This window comes from Simochromis diagramma, unplaced genomic scaffold (genome assembly GCF_900408965.1).
Source record: "Simochromis diagramma unplaced genomic scaffold, fSimDia1.1 OVJJ01000590.1, whole genome shotgun sequence".
Taxonomy (NCBI): Eukaryota; Metazoa; Chordata; class Actinopteri; order Cichliformes; family Cichlidae; genus Simochromis; species Simochromis diagramma.
In genome coordinates this window covers 585,689-606,590 of record NW_024387057.1, presented here as the reverse complement: position 1 = coordinate 606,590, position 20,902 = coordinate 585,689, and the positions used below count along the sequence as shown (strand labels likewise).

General features: G+C 40.8%; 1 protein-coding gene across 1 annotated transcript in view; it reads right to left on the bottom strand.

Annotated features, from left to right (window-relative positions):
• poln (polymerase (DNA directed) nu) overlaps nucleotides 1-20,559 on the bottom strand; it is a 72,476-nt gene extending 51,917 nt beyond the window's left edge. The window contains exons 1-15 of the mRNA XM_040045002.1: nucleotides 19,999-20,559; nucleotides 18,285-18,653; nucleotides 16,812-18,049; nucleotides 15,396-15,514; nucleotides 12,008-12,775; nucleotides 11,439-11,608; nucleotides 11,231-11,343; nucleotides 10,607-10,743; nucleotides 9,379-9,447; nucleotides 9,239-9,299; nucleotides 8,910-8,974; nucleotides 4,338-4,421; nucleotides 4,094-4,189; nucleotides 2,129-2,185; nucleotides 1,654-1,710 (exon numbers count right to left, since the gene is read on the bottom strand). Coding sequence (XP_039900936.1) covers nucleotides 1,654-1,710; nucleotides 2,129-2,185; nucleotides 4,094-4,189; nucleotides 4,338-4,421; nucleotides 8,910-8,974; nucleotides 9,239-9,299; nucleotides 9,379-9,447; nucleotides 10,607-10,743; nucleotides 11,231-11,343; nucleotides 11,439-11,608; nucleotides 12,008-12,775; nucleotides 15,396-15,514; nucleotides 16,812-18,049; nucleotides 18,285-18,653; nucleotides 19,999-20,069 — 3,474 coding nt within the window. The 5' untranslated portion in view covers nucleotides 20,070-20,559. The remainder of the gene's footprint in view (nucleotides 1-1,653; nucleotides 1,711-2,128; nucleotides 2,186-4,093; nucleotides 4,190-4,337; nucleotides 4,422-8,909; nucleotides 8,975-9,238; nucleotides 9,300-9,378; nucleotides 9,448-10,606; nucleotides 10,744-11,230; nucleotides 11,344-11,438; nucleotides 11,609-12,007; nucleotides 12,776-15,395; nucleotides 15,515-16,811; nucleotides 18,050-18,284; nucleotides 18,654-19,998) is intronic.
• Nucleotides 20,560-20,902: the final 343 nt, after the last annotated feature.

The following is a 20,902-nucleotide window of genomic DNA, read 5'->3' as shown; positions in this document are numbered from 1 at the left end:
AATCTTTCTTTTTTATTGTAAGTGCGAATAAAACGTCATTCGATGTTGTGGTGTCAGCCACAGGGTCCACGTAGTTGTGACATTTTACACTTTACAAAAATCTATTTTATAAAACCACAAATACTCAAGTTATGACTGAGTAGAAATTTGTATACATTTGTTGTTGCCAGCTTTTTTCCAAAATGCCGCCAAATGAATCACGATGATCCGAAGCCAAAAAGCTTTGGAGAACACCAGGCAGACTCATTTGCACGGTTGAGTAAGCACAGATTGACAAACACAAGCTGCTGCTCCCATGCACGAGGCTTGAAAGAGGCCCATGTGGAGGGACAGTCAGGCACAGAGATACATCTCTCTTCTGCCAAATGAATACAGCAGTGGCAATAAAACAGACCAACAGCTTCGAGAGTCCAACTCAGACAACATGTTTCACTATTTCACTAATAAGTCAGCACAGCAGAGCTCATCCACACTTGTGATGACTCTGTTTCACGAGCTGTGAAACCACATCTTGTCACAGCCTCAGAGAGATGGTGACATTCACACCGGCAGCTGAATTTAAAAGGTGAAGAGGAAAAACACGGGTTTGTCCAGCAGCATAAATTACTGTTCTAGTGCACTGACGCAGCAGCAAACTGTGAGTAAATGAAAACAAAAGCTGTGGGAGCTGCAGGAGTCCTTCTAGCCTGCAGCAACTTCTAAACCTTTGGTTTCACTCTCGAGTTTTTGTTGTTTCAGTCTCACAAAAAAGTCTAAAAAAATCCACATCAAGAAAAAAGAGTGCCAGTGGACTGAGTACATTTACCTTTTATACATTTTGTAGAAAGTTTGTATTGCAAAAAGATGCATGTTCAATCATCCATCTAAGGAAATTCCAAAAAGTAACTTGGATGAGTCATGAAATGCTTCTCCCACTAAAAATGCTTTGACCCGTTGAAAACAAGCAACTTTTTTGGGATGTACTGCCAAAAATATTTGCTCGTCTGCCTTCACACACATATAAAATTGAGTCACTTCCCATTCCTAACCCATAAGGTTTTGCCTGTTGCAGGTATAGCAGCTTCAACCCTTCTGGGAAGGCTTTCCACAAGGTTTAGGAGTGCTTACGGGAATTTTTGACTGTTCTTGCAGGAAGACATTGGTGAAATAAGGCCTGGATGCAGCTGCTCGGCCATGGAAATCCGTTCCATGAAGCTCTCTGTGCACTGTTTTTGAGCTAATCTGAAGGCCATATGAAGCTTAGAGGTCTGTAAGACTCTGCAGAACGTTGGTCACGTCTGAGCAAAATGTGCCTCAGCACAGGGCTGATCCCTGGCCCTGTGATTTTATGTGGCCTAATGCTTTGTGACGGAGTTGCTGTCATTCCCAATGACTTCCACTTTGTTATAATACCACTAACAGCTGACTGTAGAATATTTAGTAGCTAGGAAATTTCAGGCCTGGAGTTGCACAGGTGGCATCATATCACTTAGGAATTCACTGAGCTCCTAGGAACAAACATTGTTTCACAAATGTTTGCAGAAGCAGTCTGCACGCCTGGGTGCTTGACTGTATACACCTGTGGCCACGGACGTGATTGGAACACCTGAATTCAATGATTTGGATGTGACTGAATACTTTTAGCAAAATAGTGTATAAACAGAGTTGACTCACCTTGCTCATCATGCACGACAAAATCCCATCAATAAAAGTAGATTTGATTTTGCGAACCTGTGAACAACAATGCAATTATTTGTTACAATAAAACACTTTATCTCTATACCTTATGTAACCCCCAAAAGGTAAAGCTAAACAATGATCATCTTAAAAAGAACAGATTTAATAACTTGGGAAGAAAACATCATAGTATAAAAGACAGATAAGGTCAAAACAACACACCCATTGGTTAGAGAAGTCCCACTTGTCTCATCTGGTAGTGGAACTGTATAATCATTATATAATGATTTGTGATTTTGGCCAATGAACATAACCTGGATAATCCTTTCTGACTGACAAAAATTAAACTGATTTCTACAGAGCTCAACAGTGACCGCCCAGTTTTTTAGGGGCTCCTGCTCCAGAAGTGAATTTCCCATTCATTCATTTTTCATAATAATGATGATTCATAATAATAATGAACATGCCAGACCTGCCTGTAGTCCAGGATTATTTTTGGCAGAGGGTGCAGGTCCTGAAGCTGCAACAACTGCAACAAAAAGAAAGGAGACAAAGACTGAAAAGCTGCATTTTTGTGCCTTTCGTGTCAGGTACAAAAAAAATCGATTGAAAGTCTTTATATTTTGCTTCTAGGACATGCACATGAACAGAATTTTCTGTAAAGCTGTTTTAATTAACAGGAATGCAGTACAGTGTATAAGTAGTCATATTATTTTGTGCTAAGTTTTGTTAGGGTTGGGGCAGGTTCCTCTGTGCTTTGTTATTTCAGATGGAGACTTCAGCTGGTCTGTGCTGCCCTACACGAGCTTGCTTCCACACCTCTTGTAAATCCCTTTATTGTGGCTGTTTTTTAAGGACAGGGTCTGGCTGTTGTTATGTGCCAGTTCATTATGTCCACAATTGTGGTATCTTGGCTCACTCAGTCTAGTGTTTGTTTCTCTGTTCCTGCCTCTAACCCTGTGTCTTTGTTTTTCTCCCAGTTTCCCTGCCTGAAGCATGTTGCCTGTTTTTGGAAAGTCAGCCAGTGTTCCCTTGACTGAAGCTTCTGTCACCCACACACCCAAATACTGCCAGTGGATTTCTCAGACTTATCTGTGACTAGCCTGTCTGCCCACTCTCCACTGATACCCAGCTGCTCACCCCGGGCCTCCGACCTGCTCCCGAGCTCAGCCTCTCTGCACTCTCCAGTAATGCCTCAGCCTTTTCAAACCTTTTCAGTTGCTGCAACTCTCTAAATCAGTAGTCCATTCTTCCACAGTCTATCGCTGCTTTTATCACACTTGTAAATAAATCTTTACAAGACATCTTCAATTGTGGCCGCTGTCTGTTCTCTGGGTATGAAAAGTGTAAAATCATGACATTGCTTTAATTTAGATTTTTCTTCAAAAAGATGATTGTATGTGAACAAGAAGGAACAATTTTATTTTGATGCAAACATGTATACAATAGCAGGAATGCAGTGTTATATTTACATCAAAGTGCAATATAAATGTTTTTACACTAAAATTAACAAATAATTGTGATCTCCAAATATTAATAATTACTATAAAATTGTCCACATTGATCTTTATTGGTGGTAATTTCAGATGTTTTTCTCTATTCACTGCTATGAATATGTTTGGGCACGCACTGTATTTTAGTACAGTTTTCTTGGTGGGTATTCAAGAGTTAGGTCCTTTGATTTAAGAGCGCAATTTCTTGTTTTCATGATTATGGATATACAAATTTTAGAGTTAAGTGGTTTTGCCACATACCAAGTTGGGCAGACCTGAGTGCTTGTCAATCTTCTGCTCCTTAACAGTCTACATTCAATCCATTAGACTTTCTCTCCTGGGAGGGTTACATCATTTTCACCATTAAGTTAGCACACTACCACCAGGAGGCCAGATTAGGGCTACTATATATAGCTAAGGAGCTTTTAATGACGTAATGTATATATCACCTTCTTTTTAATTCTAACGTCATACAAGAAGGAGGTACACATATTAAAGCCCTAAAAGCTGGGAACAGATGAATTTTATAAGAGGGCTGTTACATATAAAACTATTTAAAAGGTAGCAAAAGCTCAAATAGGCAGAAAATGTGGGTAAAATGAACCAAAGACTGACATGCAACAAAAGTCGGGCTAATAATCAGGAGGCTCGCTGCTTACGACGCTTTAGCCGATGAAACTATTCCGCGATTCGGTCGTCAGCTGTGATTGACTGCTAGTACAAAGGTGGACATAAAATCTGTCCAAGCAGCAGCTCATGTATATTTGTACAGAGATAGAGACGTGACTAAGAACAGTGACTGTGCAGTGAAGTTTGAGGGGAAACATCTAAACATGAAAAAAATAAATCTTTGTCTCTAATCTAAAGACGTTTCTTGGATTAACAGAGAACTGAGGGTCAAAAACTGAAATATCTGTCTGTGTTTATACACGTGTGTGTCATACTGCAGCTTCAGATGTTGACTGCTGCTGTTTGCCGATGGTCTTGGGAAGCTTCTTGTTTTCGCAGCGCTCATGAAGACGCAGCTTCTCAAACAGAATCTACAAACATTGTAAATCCACAAAACATGAAGCAGACGCAAAGCGTAGAAGAATACAAACGTTTGCATATGCACGGTATACACACACACAGACACAGAAAAGCCATATACTGCGCACAGTATCCAGATGTACACATGAAGGTACGTACTGTTCGTAGCTGAGTGTTGCTGGTCAACAGAAATATTTGTCCAGCTGCTCGGTGTGCTTCCTGCTCCAGTTGCTTCATTTTAGTCTGACAGAGTTGGAAAGACAGACAAAACCACAGCAGAACGTGGCAGCACGGATCAGGTCAGCAAAGTTCACAGACCTCTAGAACAACATACTTTGGATAGACAAAAACAAAGCGGAGATGTTTGAACACCACGCTTGGTGAAAACCAACTGTCATGCACGGTGGTGGAGGGGTGATGATCTGGGCTTATTTTACCGCCACAGGACCCGGGCAGTCACTGAGTTCACCATGAACTCCTCTGTATACCAAATATTCTAGAGTCAAACGTGAGGCTATATGTGTGACAGATAACAGGAGAATGATCTCAAGCACAGCAGCAAAACTACAACAGAATGGCTGAAAAAGAAAAGAATCAAAGTGCTGTGATGGCCCTGTGCTGACATAATGAGTGGTTAAGTTACTTCAAGTTATTGCTGCTAAAGATGGTTTTACAAATGACTAAATCTTAGAGGGTTACTTAGTTTCTTTTTGACATGACTGTATATGTGAAACAGGAAGACATTTATTACACTCTGTATCTTACTAGGTGACCTTCTTCCTACACCTTTCCGTCCCATGGGAAACACATGTGATGTCTAAAACCTGCAGGACCCTGGCCCTTGAGGCCTGGATTTCCCCACCCCTGTTTTAGAAAAAAAACCCAGGAAAGCCAGAGCAACATAAGAAACATAGAAAGAGGAAATGATGGAAAACAAATGGCACAAAAAAGAGAAAGAAATCAAAAAAATAAGGAGGGAGAAAAACAGAAACTGCGCTACAGAAATGAGGGAAACAAGTGACTTGGCATAGAAAAAATGGAGAGACAGAAGAGAGGACTGAAAGATAGAAGCACTATTAAATAACTTGAAGATGCAAAGAGGATGAATCCCAAGAAGAACGCGATTGTGATAAAAAATAAACGTGAAAGACTTAAATGAGGGCATAAAGGCGTGAAATTCATTCTTATACAATATTTAAGCCAAATGTGAAGATTTTGAGCTGTTTTTTTAATGAAGGGGGCGACACCCTCATCACAGCTCACTGCAAGTCTGAACAAAGCACTTGACAGACAAACCAGGGAATGAGGTTAGAGAAACGGAGACGAGAGGAAACGAGGCGGAGTGTATCGGGGTAAATGTGTTGATGAAATGAGAGACAACAGTCTGAAAGAGCAGCAGAGTGACGGATTTGGGAATATGGGACAAAAACATGGGTAATTGGAAGAGTTGAAAGAAAGTTGAACTGGGAAGTAAACACTGGTGTGGGTACATGGGGGAAAATGTGAGAAGCAACACTGGTTATTCATGAACTGGTGAGAACATGTTTGGGCTGGACCTTAACACAAAATTGCATTTGCAACAAGAAGGAGAGTTCAGAGACATGACTTGACAAAAAGGTAGGGGGAAGTGGAACAACTGTGGCACAAAATCAAGGACAGCAGTGTGGCGAGAGACTAACACGAAGGGACAGAAAGAAAATGAAAGGAGAAAAATTGGGGTGAGCTGTCAGACATGTACCTAAAGTCCAAAATATGCACTTTTCTCTTGCCCAGAGCAGGCACCAGACTGCCTCATCAATATTGGATGGGAGCCCCTTAGTACTTTGTTTGACACACAAAGGCACACATACAGAAGGCACAGGGCTCTGTAGGGCAATATTTTATTGCACTTGACACCATGTGGATCAAGACGTGGACGTTTTTGATGGAAATGAAGAAATCGATGACATCTAAATCAAGGTGGAAGAAAGCTTAAGGGACTTTTTAAACATATGTAGAGTGGAGAAGAACAATAATCAGCGCACAGATTAATTTTGATTTTGGTTTTTTGGGAGATTTTTTTTTTTAAAGAAATGCTACAATTGTGTTAAAAAAGAAAAAAAATTGTTGTTTTATATAAAAAGAATTGTTAAAAAGAAAATATTGGAAAATGGATATTAAACCTAACTGTGAAATGGCATACTTTCGTTTTATATCAAACTGGAGACAAATCAGTCCCTTTGCCGAGAGGAATGTGCCGTCAGACGAGGCCCTTCTGAAAATAAAGGACAATGTCAGGCACAAAAGAACTGCTGACCTTCACACAGTCCTGTGAAAAACTAAATGAATGCCATGATTCAGTAGTTTGTAGAACCACCTTTAACAGCAATAACTTACAGTAATCACTTTCTGTATTGCTTCATCAGTTTTGTCACATCATCGTGGAGGAATTTTGTCCCACTCTTCTTTACAGTGTTGCTTCAGTTCATTGAGGTTTGCAGACATTTGTTCATGCATAGCTGTCTTAAGGTCAGATTTACAAACACGCTGCAACGGCAAAAACTGGATCTTGGTACTGTCAGTATTTGTAAAGAGAGCATCCTGATAATACTCCGGCCTTGGATTGAAGTTTTATTACACTTAAATTTAAATGGTTACAACTTCAGGACCGTGGACAGTGTGTACAGTTTTTTCACTGTGATCTTGTGAGCTGTTCTCAAACACAATTTGAGACAAAAGAGCAGGTGAGTATGTTTTGAAAGATGAAGCCTGACAGACAGGAGGGATTTTCTGGTTGGTCTTTCAACAGGTGAACTTGACAGCTCAGATAAAAACAACATCCAGCACAACAGAGTCTGGACACACATGACAGCACACGCAGACATTTCACAAAAAGGCACACACATGTATTTACACACAACTCTGCCACAGCCTCAAAAACTTGAGTGCCTCAGCGCGTGTGTGTGCGTGTCTCTGCAGAGGCGTTCTTCCTGCAGCACAGCCTCTTAAAGGAAAGAGACAGACTATCCGTCCTATTTATAGTAACACAGAGAGCTATCAAGACTGCCTCCACAACAACAACCCTGCTGCTGTTTGCAAGACTTGTGAGTTGAAACTAAACTGACTATGTTGTGTATTCTTTGTGCGTGTGTTTGTCCATGCCATCTGCATCTACATCTTTGTGCATCCGTGACAGTTCTCAGATTTCATCTCCAGAACTGTTTTTTACTCTTTGTGTAAACAGGACAGGCCCCCAGAGGACATCCACCCCACACTTCATGAAATCTGCTCAGAAGAAGGAAACGAGATACCATTTTTCTGTTTGTCTTATGTTTTTTGTTTGTTTTTTCTTTTTTTTTCCCTGAGATCTGTCCTGTTTCTCATATCCTGCTACTGTCATCGCTGCTGATACAGCATCTATCAACAGCTCTATGCTTCAGCAGCCAGACTAAAATACAATCAACTCAGAGTGACTCAGGACAAATCCAAGCTGACCCAGTCAACCAGACACTAAGCTTGGCCTGTATTAAAATACTGCGTGAAAGTCTTGAACTTAATTCTTTATATTTTGTTAGGAAAATAGGAAAAAGTTGCAGAGATTTATTTAATGTTCACACTGATGTCTATAGACGCTCACTTTTGTACCTCACTCCTAACTTCTTTCATAAATATGGAGGACAAAATGAACCAAAAAATGTCAATTTAGATTCCCATTGATTTTCAGCTCTTGTGTAATTTGACATACCTCAGCCTTTTCTTATGAGTTCCCTTCCTTAAAAATGGCTTCTTGACAGCCACCCTTCCCCGGAGACCATTTCTGATGAAGCTTCACTGAACAGTAGATGGATCAACTGAAGGACCCGATTCATCTCTCAGGTTCCTGTGTCAGGTTTTTGTTGGATTTTTCCTATTTCTTAACAACATAACTTTCACATACTGTTCGTCTGAAGTAGATAGCATTTTAGGCCTGACACGTCTTTTGAGGCGCTGCACACCATGCTGAGATATTCCAAATTTTCAGCTAATAGCTCTTTGAAGATCAGCAAAATGCCTAAAGAAAACGTTTAAAACTGTGTCTTTGCTAAATTATCTTTTCTGTATGGGCACAACACTAGTTCATCCCTTGAGTTAGGTGTCCTTTTGTGCTTGAACGATTTAACAGGTTAAAGAAAACAAAATTGACTGAAAATGAGTGAAAAAGCTACTTAAAAAAAATTGAAAGACCTTCAGAAAGCCTGCAGTATTATTGCTCAAGAGCACTTTAAAAATGAGCGGACAGGCTGGCTCCTTGGAAACAAAACATAAAGAAATACGGGGTGACTTTCAAGCCTTTCATACAGTATCGTATTTGGTATAATCACACAACAGCCTTTAAACATAAGAAAAAAACCAGAATATCTACAGTATATATCATTCCATGAATGTTAACTAATGCATTGGTCCAATGGGTTTTGTTGCATGTCCAGTTTTGCATTAGTCTGTAACTTATTTCACAAACTCACAGAAATAATGGTTGAATTGTTTAAAACACAGCATGCAAACACACACTTTTTACAAATATTTGCATTGATCTTGATTCATCAGTGTATTCTGGTTGGGGATTAACATTTACTGCAAATGCCAATAACTCCTGGCAGCAGTTATTTTTCTTCTAGAAATCTTTTTCTTATTTATTAATAACTCTGACTGTGAAAGTTTAAGATCTACCAGTCAAACCATTCAGTTTACCACAGAGTTTTTTTGCCATCTTACCCCCAGCAAGTCTGAAGTTCTCTTTAGTGCCTCCTTGTCAACATGGATGCGGTGGCTCTCCATGGCTGAAACAAGAAAAAGAATTTATTGATTCATTAACAGGAAGTCTTTCAACAGCTGACAGATTTTTATTGTGGATATAGAAAACTGGAAGAGCCCAATAAAAAAATTAATTGTCATTCAGTATTACATGCTTTTACTCTGTTTATTCAGGGATATTTTTCACAATAAATCTCACCGGGTGTGGGCTGAAGAATCTGTGAGAAGATTTCGTTGTATTTTAAAACAATTCTGAGTGTCTGGAGGGAAAAAAGTAAAGCAGTGCTCACCTGCCAGAACAGGGATCATGTTCAGCTCCATATCTGAGTAGAGCTGCCACAGCCCTTGGCTCTGGACACACAAATTATCAGTTAGGTAATCTGTTGGTGTGTGTGTGTGTGTGCATGTTTGTATGTGAGCATTTACCTACATGTAGCTCAGAGCATAGCTTCATATTAAGCCTGTAGAGCCAAAAGAGACCTGAGATAATCTGAGAAACCTGAGACACGAACAAAGAGAGAAAAAAGAAAAGGGAGGAGGAACATGATTCAGGTTTTGTTGTGTAGAAGTACTTCGTGAGTCATGGTTTCTTCTATAGTTAAAATTAGTATATTTTCAGTTAAAAAAACAACACCAAAAGCATGAAAACATCAAGTGTCTGCTGAAATCCTTTGGTGTCAGAGAGTATAACTAGCATCACCTTCTTTTCTATTCGACATTTAACAAAACAGACCTTTTAATTTTCAAATGAAAATGAAATGGGCAAAAATATCGAGACCTGACATTTCGTGGCACAAACGTCTTGAGGCAATCACTGCAATCGCACACTTTTGTGGCTCTTAATCAGCCTTCCACAATCCATAGCCAGAAGTCTGGTCCAGCGTCCTTGATGCAGTTTTGTTCAGTTTGATAGGAACAGGATTATAATTGTTTGCAGGTGCCCTCGTTGAGTACTCATTCTTAATGTCCCTTTTCAACATGATTTGTCTGCTTGAGAGATGGAGTTACAAAAAACTGACAGACACGTGGACGTCCGCACAGAGTCCTGAATTGACCTATTCTATGTTACACACACACAGGTGCTGTACTACAGTCAGATTCTTCTCTTCAGATTGATCAGCACACACAGCGAGCAGCCTCAGAACAAACTGATGTTACAGTTTAAGATGTACGTGGTGGGTTATTATACTGTAAAAGGAGCCAGGATTGCAATAGCATCACTGTATAACACCTTTAATGAGTTAATGCACCCCACCCAGTAAAACAGCCCCATAATATAACTCAGCCCCCTTCATATCTTCTTCACTGAGCAGAGAGCTTACCAGAAAACTGCTTTTGTTGAATATGTCCAAAGGAGTTTCTCTCAGGCTCATTTTAGCTTGTTCATGTTTCATAAAAGTTGTACACAGATCTGTTTTAAAGTCCTTGTTTTTATTTTCTACTATTCAAACTTTCTTCATAAATATAGGGCGTGTGGATTTTCTTCAGTCCAGATCCAAGCAGGTTTGCAGCACTCCAGTGGACCTTAAATTTTTCAATAATTAGATGCTGTAGTCCCAAAAACGCTGCTTACAAGACTTCCAGCTCTAAGAATTTGTCCTATAGAAACGTTACTTAGCAGTCAAGTGTAACAAATGCCAATTTAGACTTAAGCTTACTTTCTGGGCACCCAGGGCGGGTAATGTGTGGGGTCTTTTGCAGTATTTATGGAGAAGCTCCTGATAGCAGGAGGACGGGTCTGTGGGATCCAGCAGCCACCCTGACACCTGTGGGTCCTGGATATGACAGCCTGCCACTGCATAGGGAGAAAAGCTCATCATGATAATGAGCAGCATTTGGTTTCCTCCACACTGATCAGGGACTGGCATATGAATATAAAGTCACACCAATAAAATACGGGATGTGTTCACATTGTATATGACCAAATATGTTTGCTGTAGGAGTCGTGTGCAAGCATCTAAGTGTCCAGTGTATGTTTGTCATGACTCCTGCTACTTTAATGGAAACATTTTCCAACAGCGCCACGCTGCCTTGCTTCCATAATGTGTTTTTACTATGTTTGTTGAATAAAGCTCTAATTTTCTACCAGCTGTTTGTGGCTTGGATGGTTTACTGACACTAGACTACGTGGAATAAAGAAACAAATAGGGGCATTACTTAAGTCTTTGATAAATGTGGATGTTGACAATGAATTTGCAAAGCAGTGTTGTGCATAAACAGCTAGAAGCAGGTGTACATGCGTGAAGGTCTTTAGGGAAGCTGTTTTTATTTTTGTGTCATGCCTTGTTTCCAGCTGAGGTCTCGTCTGTAAAACTGCAGAACTGTACGAAGCAGATCCTTGGATTTATAGCACACCACCAGCTGACATCTCGATAGCACCTGTAGCAGCATATCTCTGTGGGACACACACACCTTTAAGTACTACTGATTTAGTATCAAACACTTGCGAATGTGGATCTCGATTAGACACACATATATAGAAGCACAGACCTAGTAAAGAGCTCCTGGCTCTGATGGACTTGTTGTCGGGCCCATGCAGGTGTGTGTTCTAGTTTTAAGTAGACCAGAGTGTCGTTTGGGCCGAGCGCACCCTCCGGCGTGCTGCAGTCAAGTTCGTTCTTCATTAGTATGAGGAGGCCACACGCTGGTGGAGTGAGCTTCTATATCAGGGAACAAAAAGCAGAATTACAAGAGCACGGGGGCTGCAAGTTAATGATGAAGCAAACAACAAGAGTACACAGTTTACACTGTGATGAAAGGCACAGGGCAAGCTTCAGCCAGTTTTCCGAGCCCCTAAAGATGTAAACGTTAGCTGACTGATGCAGTTTTGGTTTTCTTAATTAATGCAACCTTCAGCAATCTGAGGTTTGGTGCATGAGAATGCAGAAGTGAGCTTGAAGACTTTAGCCAATCAGCATTAAGGACCTGATCTATAAGATAATAAAAGTTACCCGCAATGAAATAATGTGTCTCAAGTTCACAAATCATAATTTATCTTAACATATTTATGTTATTTCATAAGAATGACTGCGTAGATCATAAACATTTTGCGTCCTTACCTGTTCTGCGTCTAACTGAGTGCTTCCATCTTGGTACACCATTGTTAGCACCAACACCTTAGCCTGCCCAGCGATCTCAAGCATCTGCACCTTCTCATCTGGTTTAAGTTTTCCAGAGTATTTTACTCTAGGGTCACATGTCAAGCTTGCAGCCAGACAGCCAGCTTTGGATTGGGTCGGCGGCTCACTGTTCTTAACTAGTTTTTGGAAACCTTTGGGCCCACTTGTGGTGGGGTTGGTTTCACATGCAGCTTGCTTGGGTTTGCGTGGTTTGGAAAGTGGGGGGTGAATGGAAGCCTTCCCTGGTAATTCCCTTGATAGTTTTTCCATTTTATTCTGTCTGTTTTGCTGAGTTGGGTTTGAGGCATCTAGTTGTGTACACGCCCCAGACGCTGCTCTTGTTTCATGTGAAGGACTTGCTTTCCCCCGTGGTTCTCTGGCACTCTTTGACTCCCTAACTCTTCCTTCCCTTGGTTTCTCTTGTGAGGATCGAGGAGGCTCCCATTTTGGAGGGCGTCTGCTTAGGCTGATTTTGGCAGGAGGGTCAGTGTTTTCGTGCTGACATGCTTCACGTTTCCTCTTTAGGGGGAAGGAAAGTTTCACGCAAGGATGACTTGGAGAATTTTTTAGTTTTCGATTTTCTTTCTTCGGTGCTACAACAGCTGAAGTCAATTCCTGCACTGAGAAGAGGTTTTGTCCAGGCGCAACAGTGATTGTTGGGGCCAGTACCAAGCTCGAGCTACTCCCTCTGGTGCTTCCATTAGTGGTCTAAGCAACAAAAAAGGTGAATAATGTGCAGAGAGCGACAAAGGACACAGAAAAAAACAAGCAGGCACTTGAAATAGACTCCCGCTGTCCCTGCAGGTTTTGTTACACAGAACATCAATACTTCACTACTTAGAGGACTGAAGTGAATGAAATAAAAACTTCTAGTTGGACATGATTTGTTTTAGCACTTAGAATAGAAACGTAATTTAATTATTCCCATTCGCGCTTTGACGTAGCAGGATCACACAGTTTGTGAGAGAGAGCATAAAAAAGAAGGCTTGAAAAGTAAACAGGTAAGAGGAGAGAAGCCAAAGAAAGAAGGATGTGAAAGTCAGCCCTGAGCACTGTGTCCCAGACAGAAACACAGCCGCGATACTGTCTGACAAACCTGCCTGAAGCTGGGACAGGGTCAAAAAAGCAGACACACGCACAGACACACAATAATCGCAGCTCTACTTTGCTTCTTTGGCTGAATGACGATGATTGTTTGACTATAAATAGTTACATTAAAAAGGGTTTAATGTACCAGAGCTGAATTGCATGCAGCATACATATAATAAATATACAGTATTTATCGTCTATATTTAAATAGTGCAGTGCAAAACTTGTGTCACTCTTCATTTCTTTATATTTTTCTTGCAAGGAGCCAGACTTTCTTGTAACTTTTTAAAGAGGTCTTGAGCAATAGTTCTCCAGGCTTTCTGAAGGTCTCCCAAAGTTTTTCTTTGGCTGCTTTTTCACATATTTTCAGCCTAGTCCTTGTAACTGACCAATTTTCTTTATTTGTGTATTAAGCCAAGTATCATTAATTTAAGCATAAAGAGTCAGCTTTGTCTACACATGATGGACAAATTAGAATGAAACTGCATCTTTAGGCTCTTTTTGATATTTGCAGCCTGTCACAAAAAGGTATTTGTTCAATTTTTTCACTGGAACTGATGAAAAATGCTTTTAAAAATAGTATTTTTTTCACCAACAAGATAATAAAAAGCTGGGAAACTTGGCATATCCTGACATGCAAAGACCTGCCACAGAAGCTGAGAGATCCTTCAGCTGATCCATCTACTGGTCACTGAAGCCGCATCAGAAATGGTCTCAGTGGAAGAGCAACTGCCAAAAAGCTGTTCTTAAAGAACAAAAACAGGGAGAAGAGTTTGTGGTCTGTCAAAGTATACAAGAACTGGACTGAAAATAGTGAAAATCTAAGGTCTTATGGAGTGACAAACCCAACTTTGACATTTACGGAACACGCTCAGTCATTGGCTTCCCCAGAGCCTGGACCTCAACGTTACTGAAGCAGTGTGGGATCATCTTGAGAACATCCAACATCCAGAACATCCAAAGATGCTGAGGTTTGAATGTCCTTCAAGAAGCCTCGAGAACTATTCCTGAAAACTACATCTATAAAGTTCAATGCAAAAAAATACAATGTGAATACGCTGAACTCAATATATCAGTACAAATGATCATAACATCAAAACTGTTATGATCCCACAGAAGTCCCATCTACCACAAGTACAATCTCCCCTCCCAGTAACTTTAATGGCATCTTTAAAAAATGTATATCATTCATATCTCTAACTCATTTCTTTTTATCCAAAAGCACCAGGTGTGCAAATGTTCTTTGAAGTCTTGACAAGTGATAGAGAGATGGGTATTTCTGAGGATTTTCAGAGATGATATGTGACTGTATTTATGTGCATAATTCTGCAGGTTGTTGGCTGTCTACCCGGGAGGTAGGAATTCCTGTGATTCAGCTCCCTGAGGAGAGACTTCATTCATTTCCCTGTAAACACAACCCGTTTTCCTGCTGACAAAGTCATGAACCCCCCTCATGGGTGCTGTGCTACAGGATATAGATAGAAAACCCAGGCAGACCGTGGCCCATAGCCCAGTACTGGTGCATATGGAGAGAGTGAAAAGAGAGAGGGAGAATGGACTGCTGTGTCTGCTGCTGATTGTAGCAATACAGTAAAGTCCTGCCCTCTTTTTCTCTCCTTCTCCTGCTGCATCCTTCTCATTAGCTCTTCCACATTCCATGCATCCATCCAACCACCTCCCTTACTCCCTTTATAGCACTTTCTCGCTGCAGTTTGCTCTCCTTTTTCAGCTAATATGTATCATGGACTACGACTCTGTCGGGTCTTTATGACTCAGTGGAGACCCATTACTTGTTGTGTGCTGCAGTGCTGCTGACAAAACTCTTATTTCACACTAGCTACATTTATATCTATGTAAATGAGAGACACAGCAGCCTTGGTCTAACCTGAAAGCACGTATTTAAATTTTAGGACTTTTTAGTTTTTCAGTGAAATAAGCAGAGGCAGAGATAAGTGGAAGAAACGGGGAAATAAAGACACATCAGTTAAACGTATAAGAAAAAGGACAAGTAAAAGACTGCAAGTGACAACAAAGCTTAGCAAGTACACTTTCTACCCAACTGAAGTGTCAAAGTGGATTTGTTATGGGCAAAACACTTCATGTCCTCTTCCCATCTTACTGATTATGTGAGCTAAGTAGGCATAAATTAAGCTCAGCATTTATGCCCTATGAGCATTACTTAGGGTTGCAATGTAAAGCAGTTTTTGGAATTTTGCAACATTTCTCTTATGAAACTTACTTTTGCATTGTCATGCTGCTGCTGGCTGCTACTGAGACGGGCAGCTCTAATCCCCGACCCATTAGCCCCACACTCCTGGGACACTGTTGGCATAGCAGCCCTTTCTCCCTCTGAGTTCCCTAGAAGAGGATGTTAGAAGCATTTTTCATCTGTTCATCACTTTTCAAGTCAGTCCTCAATCAATAAACCAGTTCTGTTATGTAAGCATGTTTGAGGCAGCATGTATGGATGCTTACACAGTGTGTGTGGCACCTCAGCAGTGTGTGATAGGACAAGGTCAGGCAACACTATAAATCTTAGCTAAGATCAAGCTGAAGTTTTGCTACGACACAACTTCCAACTTGTTCGAGAGTGTTTGTGCCTCTGTGTGTGTGTGTGTGTGTGTGTGTGTGTGTGTGTGTGTGTGTGCGTGCAATGGGTCTTGACTCGGCATTGTCTCTGCAGCTGAGACTCAAGCACCTTCATGCAGCTGTAATGTGAGCAGGCACAAAGTCTCCCGTCAGTGCTGAGTCTCTCCAGCCCTGCCATGTCATCAGTGCCAAATCAAAGAAAGAAAAAATGGCTGAGAGCCACTGGAACTGATGTCTGACACAACTTTACGAGCTTTAGCACCCCCTAGAGTTGCTTTTTCTAATCCAACCATAGCTAAAACAGCCCAAGTTTTATTTTAATCTCATTTTTTCCAGGTTAAATCATACGGCAGACACTCTATAGAACTGAGAAATTAACTTCTTTCGTTTTAATTACATGTCAAATATTGTTTGTGTGATGTTATAAAAATGTATACTTTATACGTAGTCTCTTCAGGGCCCTTCAAAATCTAAACGCACACTCTCTGGGGTGAGTTTTAGGGGAAACAAACATATTCAACAGATATGACAGTGTCACTGATAGTGATTATAAAAATCAAGCATAGTTTTATTTCAGGCTAGCCAAAACTCCACCTGAGACATCACCTAATCGTCCTTTATACTTCCAATTGTAACAAATAGGACATGCTATTTAAGCTGCTTTAGTCTGTATAGTTACTGTGTATCTATCTACAAGTCACTTTACAACCCATCTCCACACCAGCTCCTGCTTTCAATCTGTGTCTGCCTAATATCTGATATGTAAGTGTTGTCATTGTAGCATACTATGATCTGTGCTCGGTTTACGTTGCTGCTCCCCCTGCCTCCATTTAGTACAACAAATATTAACCCAAATGGAAATATCTCTCTTCTTTTGACTATACTGTTCCTGACTGGACTAATCTTGTGATTGCCACTCTTTTGAGCATAACAATCGTAAACCTTGAATTAACCTATTCAAATTAGCCATTATGAAGGTAAAAATCAGTGGTAAACCCAATATAAGTAAACCCCATTCAATGTCAGGATAATCATATTACAGAAACATCACTAGCAACACACTTACCTGCAGATTTATTGTCAACATCACTGTCCACAGCTGCCACTTCCTCTGCCTCTCTGTCCTCTCCCCCTTTTCCCTCTTCAGTGTCCATTCCGAGAAACTCTGCAAGTTTTCCATCATGTGTCTCACACTGTCCCTGCGCCATCTGATGATTAGCGTTTGCCATTGTTTTATTCTGAAATGTAGCTTCCATTTTGGCCTCCATCACCTCTGTCTTTTCTATGTTTTCAGCACTGTTGTCCTGGAGGCTGACGCTCCTGGCCTCAGGCTGCTCCTGAGTGTGGTCGTTCTCTGCTGTGTTGGTCCCAATCTGACCCTTGTTCTGAGGCTTTTCAGTGTAGCAGTGGCTCACATCCTGGAGTCCACTTCCTAAAGATACGGAGATCTTTTGTGGATTTTCATGTTCAACTGTTGTTGCTTTATTCTCAGTATCAAGGGAGTGTTCAGTATTGACTTCAGAGGCACTGACTATATATTCTAAACCATTTTCTTCATTCTCCCCACGTGTTTCTCTTTTAGTGCCACTGTCAACAAAATCGTCTCTGATGTCTAATGAGTTCAAATGGCTTTTAACTGTGGTGTCTTCAATGGTCCTCACAGGCACAACTCGCTCCATTTCATAGGCAGATCCTTTTGCATGAAGTACACTCACATCTCGATTTTCTCTCTCTTTCCTTGCAGCTTCATTTACTGCGTTTTGAATTTCACGGCATATGTTTGAAATCTGTCTGGTTCCCAGCTCAGTGATATGTTCTGTATCTGCTATCAGCACCTCATCTTCCTTCCCAACTATATTTCTCATCAACTTGGGCAAATGTGCATCACAACAGTTCTCCTGTCTTGTAATAAAGACGCTAGGGAGTAGATGTGCCCTTCCAGTGTTGATTGTTTCAGATTCTGACTGCTGGTATAGCACAACTCTGTCTCCTGCTCCACCACTGGCTGCTTCAGTGGGGTCAGATAGAGGCTGCTTCCATTTTAATCGACTTCCTGGAGCTCTGATGTCTTGTAGTTTTGTGGCAATATGCCAGCTGTCTTTACCAACCTTTTCTGTCTGTGCACCTGATGTCCTGCTTTCTCTCCCTTCATATATTTTAAGGCACGACGATACTGGATGACAAACTGCAGCAGGCTCCTCTTTATGACAATTAGATTGTTCTGTTGTTGGAAGCATGATGTCAGGATCTTCATCGTCTGGAAATATATTCAAGATGAAAGGTGGTCTGATTTCTTTTGTTGAGCTACAAGTGAAAAGAAAATAAGCAAACAATTTTTTAAAATCCATCCTGCCAAGCATCAGCACCAGAACAGTGTCAATACATGCTAAACGTATGTCTCTCTTAATATCACCCGAATTTGCATAGTTTTAATATATCAAAGTGCAATTCCTAAAGCAGTGTTAATATATTTTGGGATTCCTTTAAACATAAGTAGTCTCTGCAATAAAACTGCATGTTTATTTGCTTTGTCTCTTACTTTTTCCGTGGTGTAGTTTCATGTTCAGAGAGCCTCTCTGGTATTTGGAAGGAGAGGGTATATCTGTCTCCATGACAGAAAGTTGCTGGCGTCTCAGGAACCTCATGCTGAGAAAATGACAGAGACTGGCTGGACTTGTAAGCAGGGGGTTCAGAGCACTTTCTGTGGGAATATGTCTGTGAGTACTGATAATAGGCTTCAGTCTGCATTTGGAGAGAGAAATCCCAGTAGGAGGAGGCAGAACAGGAAGCCTGAGATGACAGGGAGCTGTCTGGTGTCTGTGAGTACTGATAGACGGCCAAGGTCTGAGAGCTCTGCCTCTCACTGGAGGAATTATAGTGAGCGGTGGAAAGGGAAGACACCTGGGGCCTGGACCACAACATGGAAAACCAATTTCTTTTATCTTGAATTAAACAGAGTACTGGGTCAAAGTCTTGTATCACCCATCATTTCTTTAGATTTTGCCAGAGAAATGGGAAATAAATACAGAGATTTATTGAATTATGTGCAAACAGCCATGGCAACACAGTATATGAGGTAACAGCATAGTTCTAATGAGCTTAGAAAATCAATATTTGGTATGACCACCTTTATTCATCATCACATGCTTAACTCTCTTACCCAAGCTTTTGTCTTTTCTTTCAGTAGCCTTGAGTAGTTCACCAGGCTTCTTGAAGCACACTCAAAGCTCTTTTTGGCTGCTTTTAGATGATCCCACACTGCTTTAATAATGTCAATGTTTGGTGTATGGGGAGGCAAATCCCTGACTGATAGCGTTTATGTGTTTGAGATCACTGTCGTGCTGAAAAAATGAAGCTGCTGGCAATCAGATGCTTCCCAGGTGGTATTACATGGTGAATCAATATCTGATGGTACTATTCTGTGTTCATAGTTCCACGAATTTTCATAAGATTGCCGAAATGCAGTCTCAAACCATAAGGGCTGCATCATGTTTTACTCCATCGTGTCTTACAGATGGTTGTAGACAATCACTGCTGTATCTCCTCTTGTTCTCCACAAATATTGACGAATTTAACCAAAAATTTCACATTTGGATTCATTGATCCATTAAGGTCTATGGAAATGGATTTTCTAAGTTGCTAAGTGGTCTGTTATGTGTAGAAACAACACTGCTTCATCTGTTCGTTAGGTGACGTATATTGCTTGAATGAGTCAGTGCCTTAACATCCTAAGACCCGAACTCTTCCACAGCATGCATTTTTAATTTCTCTTTGATATTTGGGCTGATTGGGACCCGATGAATGTAAAAATAAAAGAATTATCAGATTATTTTTTTTTACTAATTTTTGTTTCTAAGAAAAATGAGAGCCACATGAGGATATTCATTTAAAATTTCAATAGAACAATAGCAGTATAATGTCCTCATAAGTGGATATCAGGCCCTTGTAGAGCAAAATTGAGTACTTTGGTCTAAATAACCCAAAATGTGATGTCCACATATGTGGACGCCAGGTTCTAGGAGGTTAAAAGACATTCCTCTGAAAATAGTTAAGTAAAAGTATTGCCCTGATAATGAGTGAAAAAGCAGCCAAAGAAAAACTTTGGAGAACTATTGCTCAGGACCACTTATAAGAGGTGGCTCGTGAGTTTCGCACAGTATTCCACAATAATGATGAGTAATAATCATTAGGATCAGCTTAATATTTTGTTGAGGTGTTGATAAAGCTGATATCTGAACATTAATCTGACTTACTGATATGTGCATCTCTCCTCCTGACTCCAGCTGCTGTCTGCCCAAGACTCCCTCTGGCTGCAATTATACATCTCCACTACCACATGCACATCAAAAGAGCACAGAACTAAATACAGACAGCATTATATAACTTGCATGCAAGGCAAACTGAGCAGTAAAATGTTAAATGAGATGGGACCTACTTTATTCTTTTCACATCTGCACTTAGCAGCAACTTATAAAACACTGATATCTATAATAATAGTTTGCAACAGCCCTCCTAGAAGTTGTATTTTTACAAAACTTCAGTCTCTTTGAGTTTTCTTGTGTTTCAAATTCATACATAAATTCTATATTTTTTCCCCTCTTATTATTTTTAATGAAGTGGTTCCCAACCTTTTCCTGCTATGCCTTCACCTCCAGATTTTGTCATTCCGCAGCAATAAAAAGCAACCCCAACTTGAAATGAATGTCAGCACAAAAGCTTCAGCTGATTTTTCTCCCTCGGATAAATGGTAAATGGCCTGTATTTGTATAGCGCTTTACTAGTCCCTAAGGACCCCAAAGCGCTTTACACATGCAGTCATCCACCCATTCACACACTGGTAATGGCAAGCTACGTCGTAGCCACAGCCACCCTGGGACGCACTGACAGAGGCGAGGCTGCCGGACACTGGCGCCACCGGAGGACACAACGACCGAGACTGTCCAAGCCGGGGCTCGAACCGGCAACCTTCCGATTACAAGGCGAACTCCCAACTCTTGAGCCACGATCGCCCCTCATAAATCCTATTGCAGTGTGTTTAGAACATATTATTCCCCTCTTAATCCATGCGACCCAATGCTGTCTGTAGTTTGAGAACCACTGGCATACTGCAACAAGCTCAACTTGTCTGTGCTTCTAACCTGCCTGACTTTGTCTGCG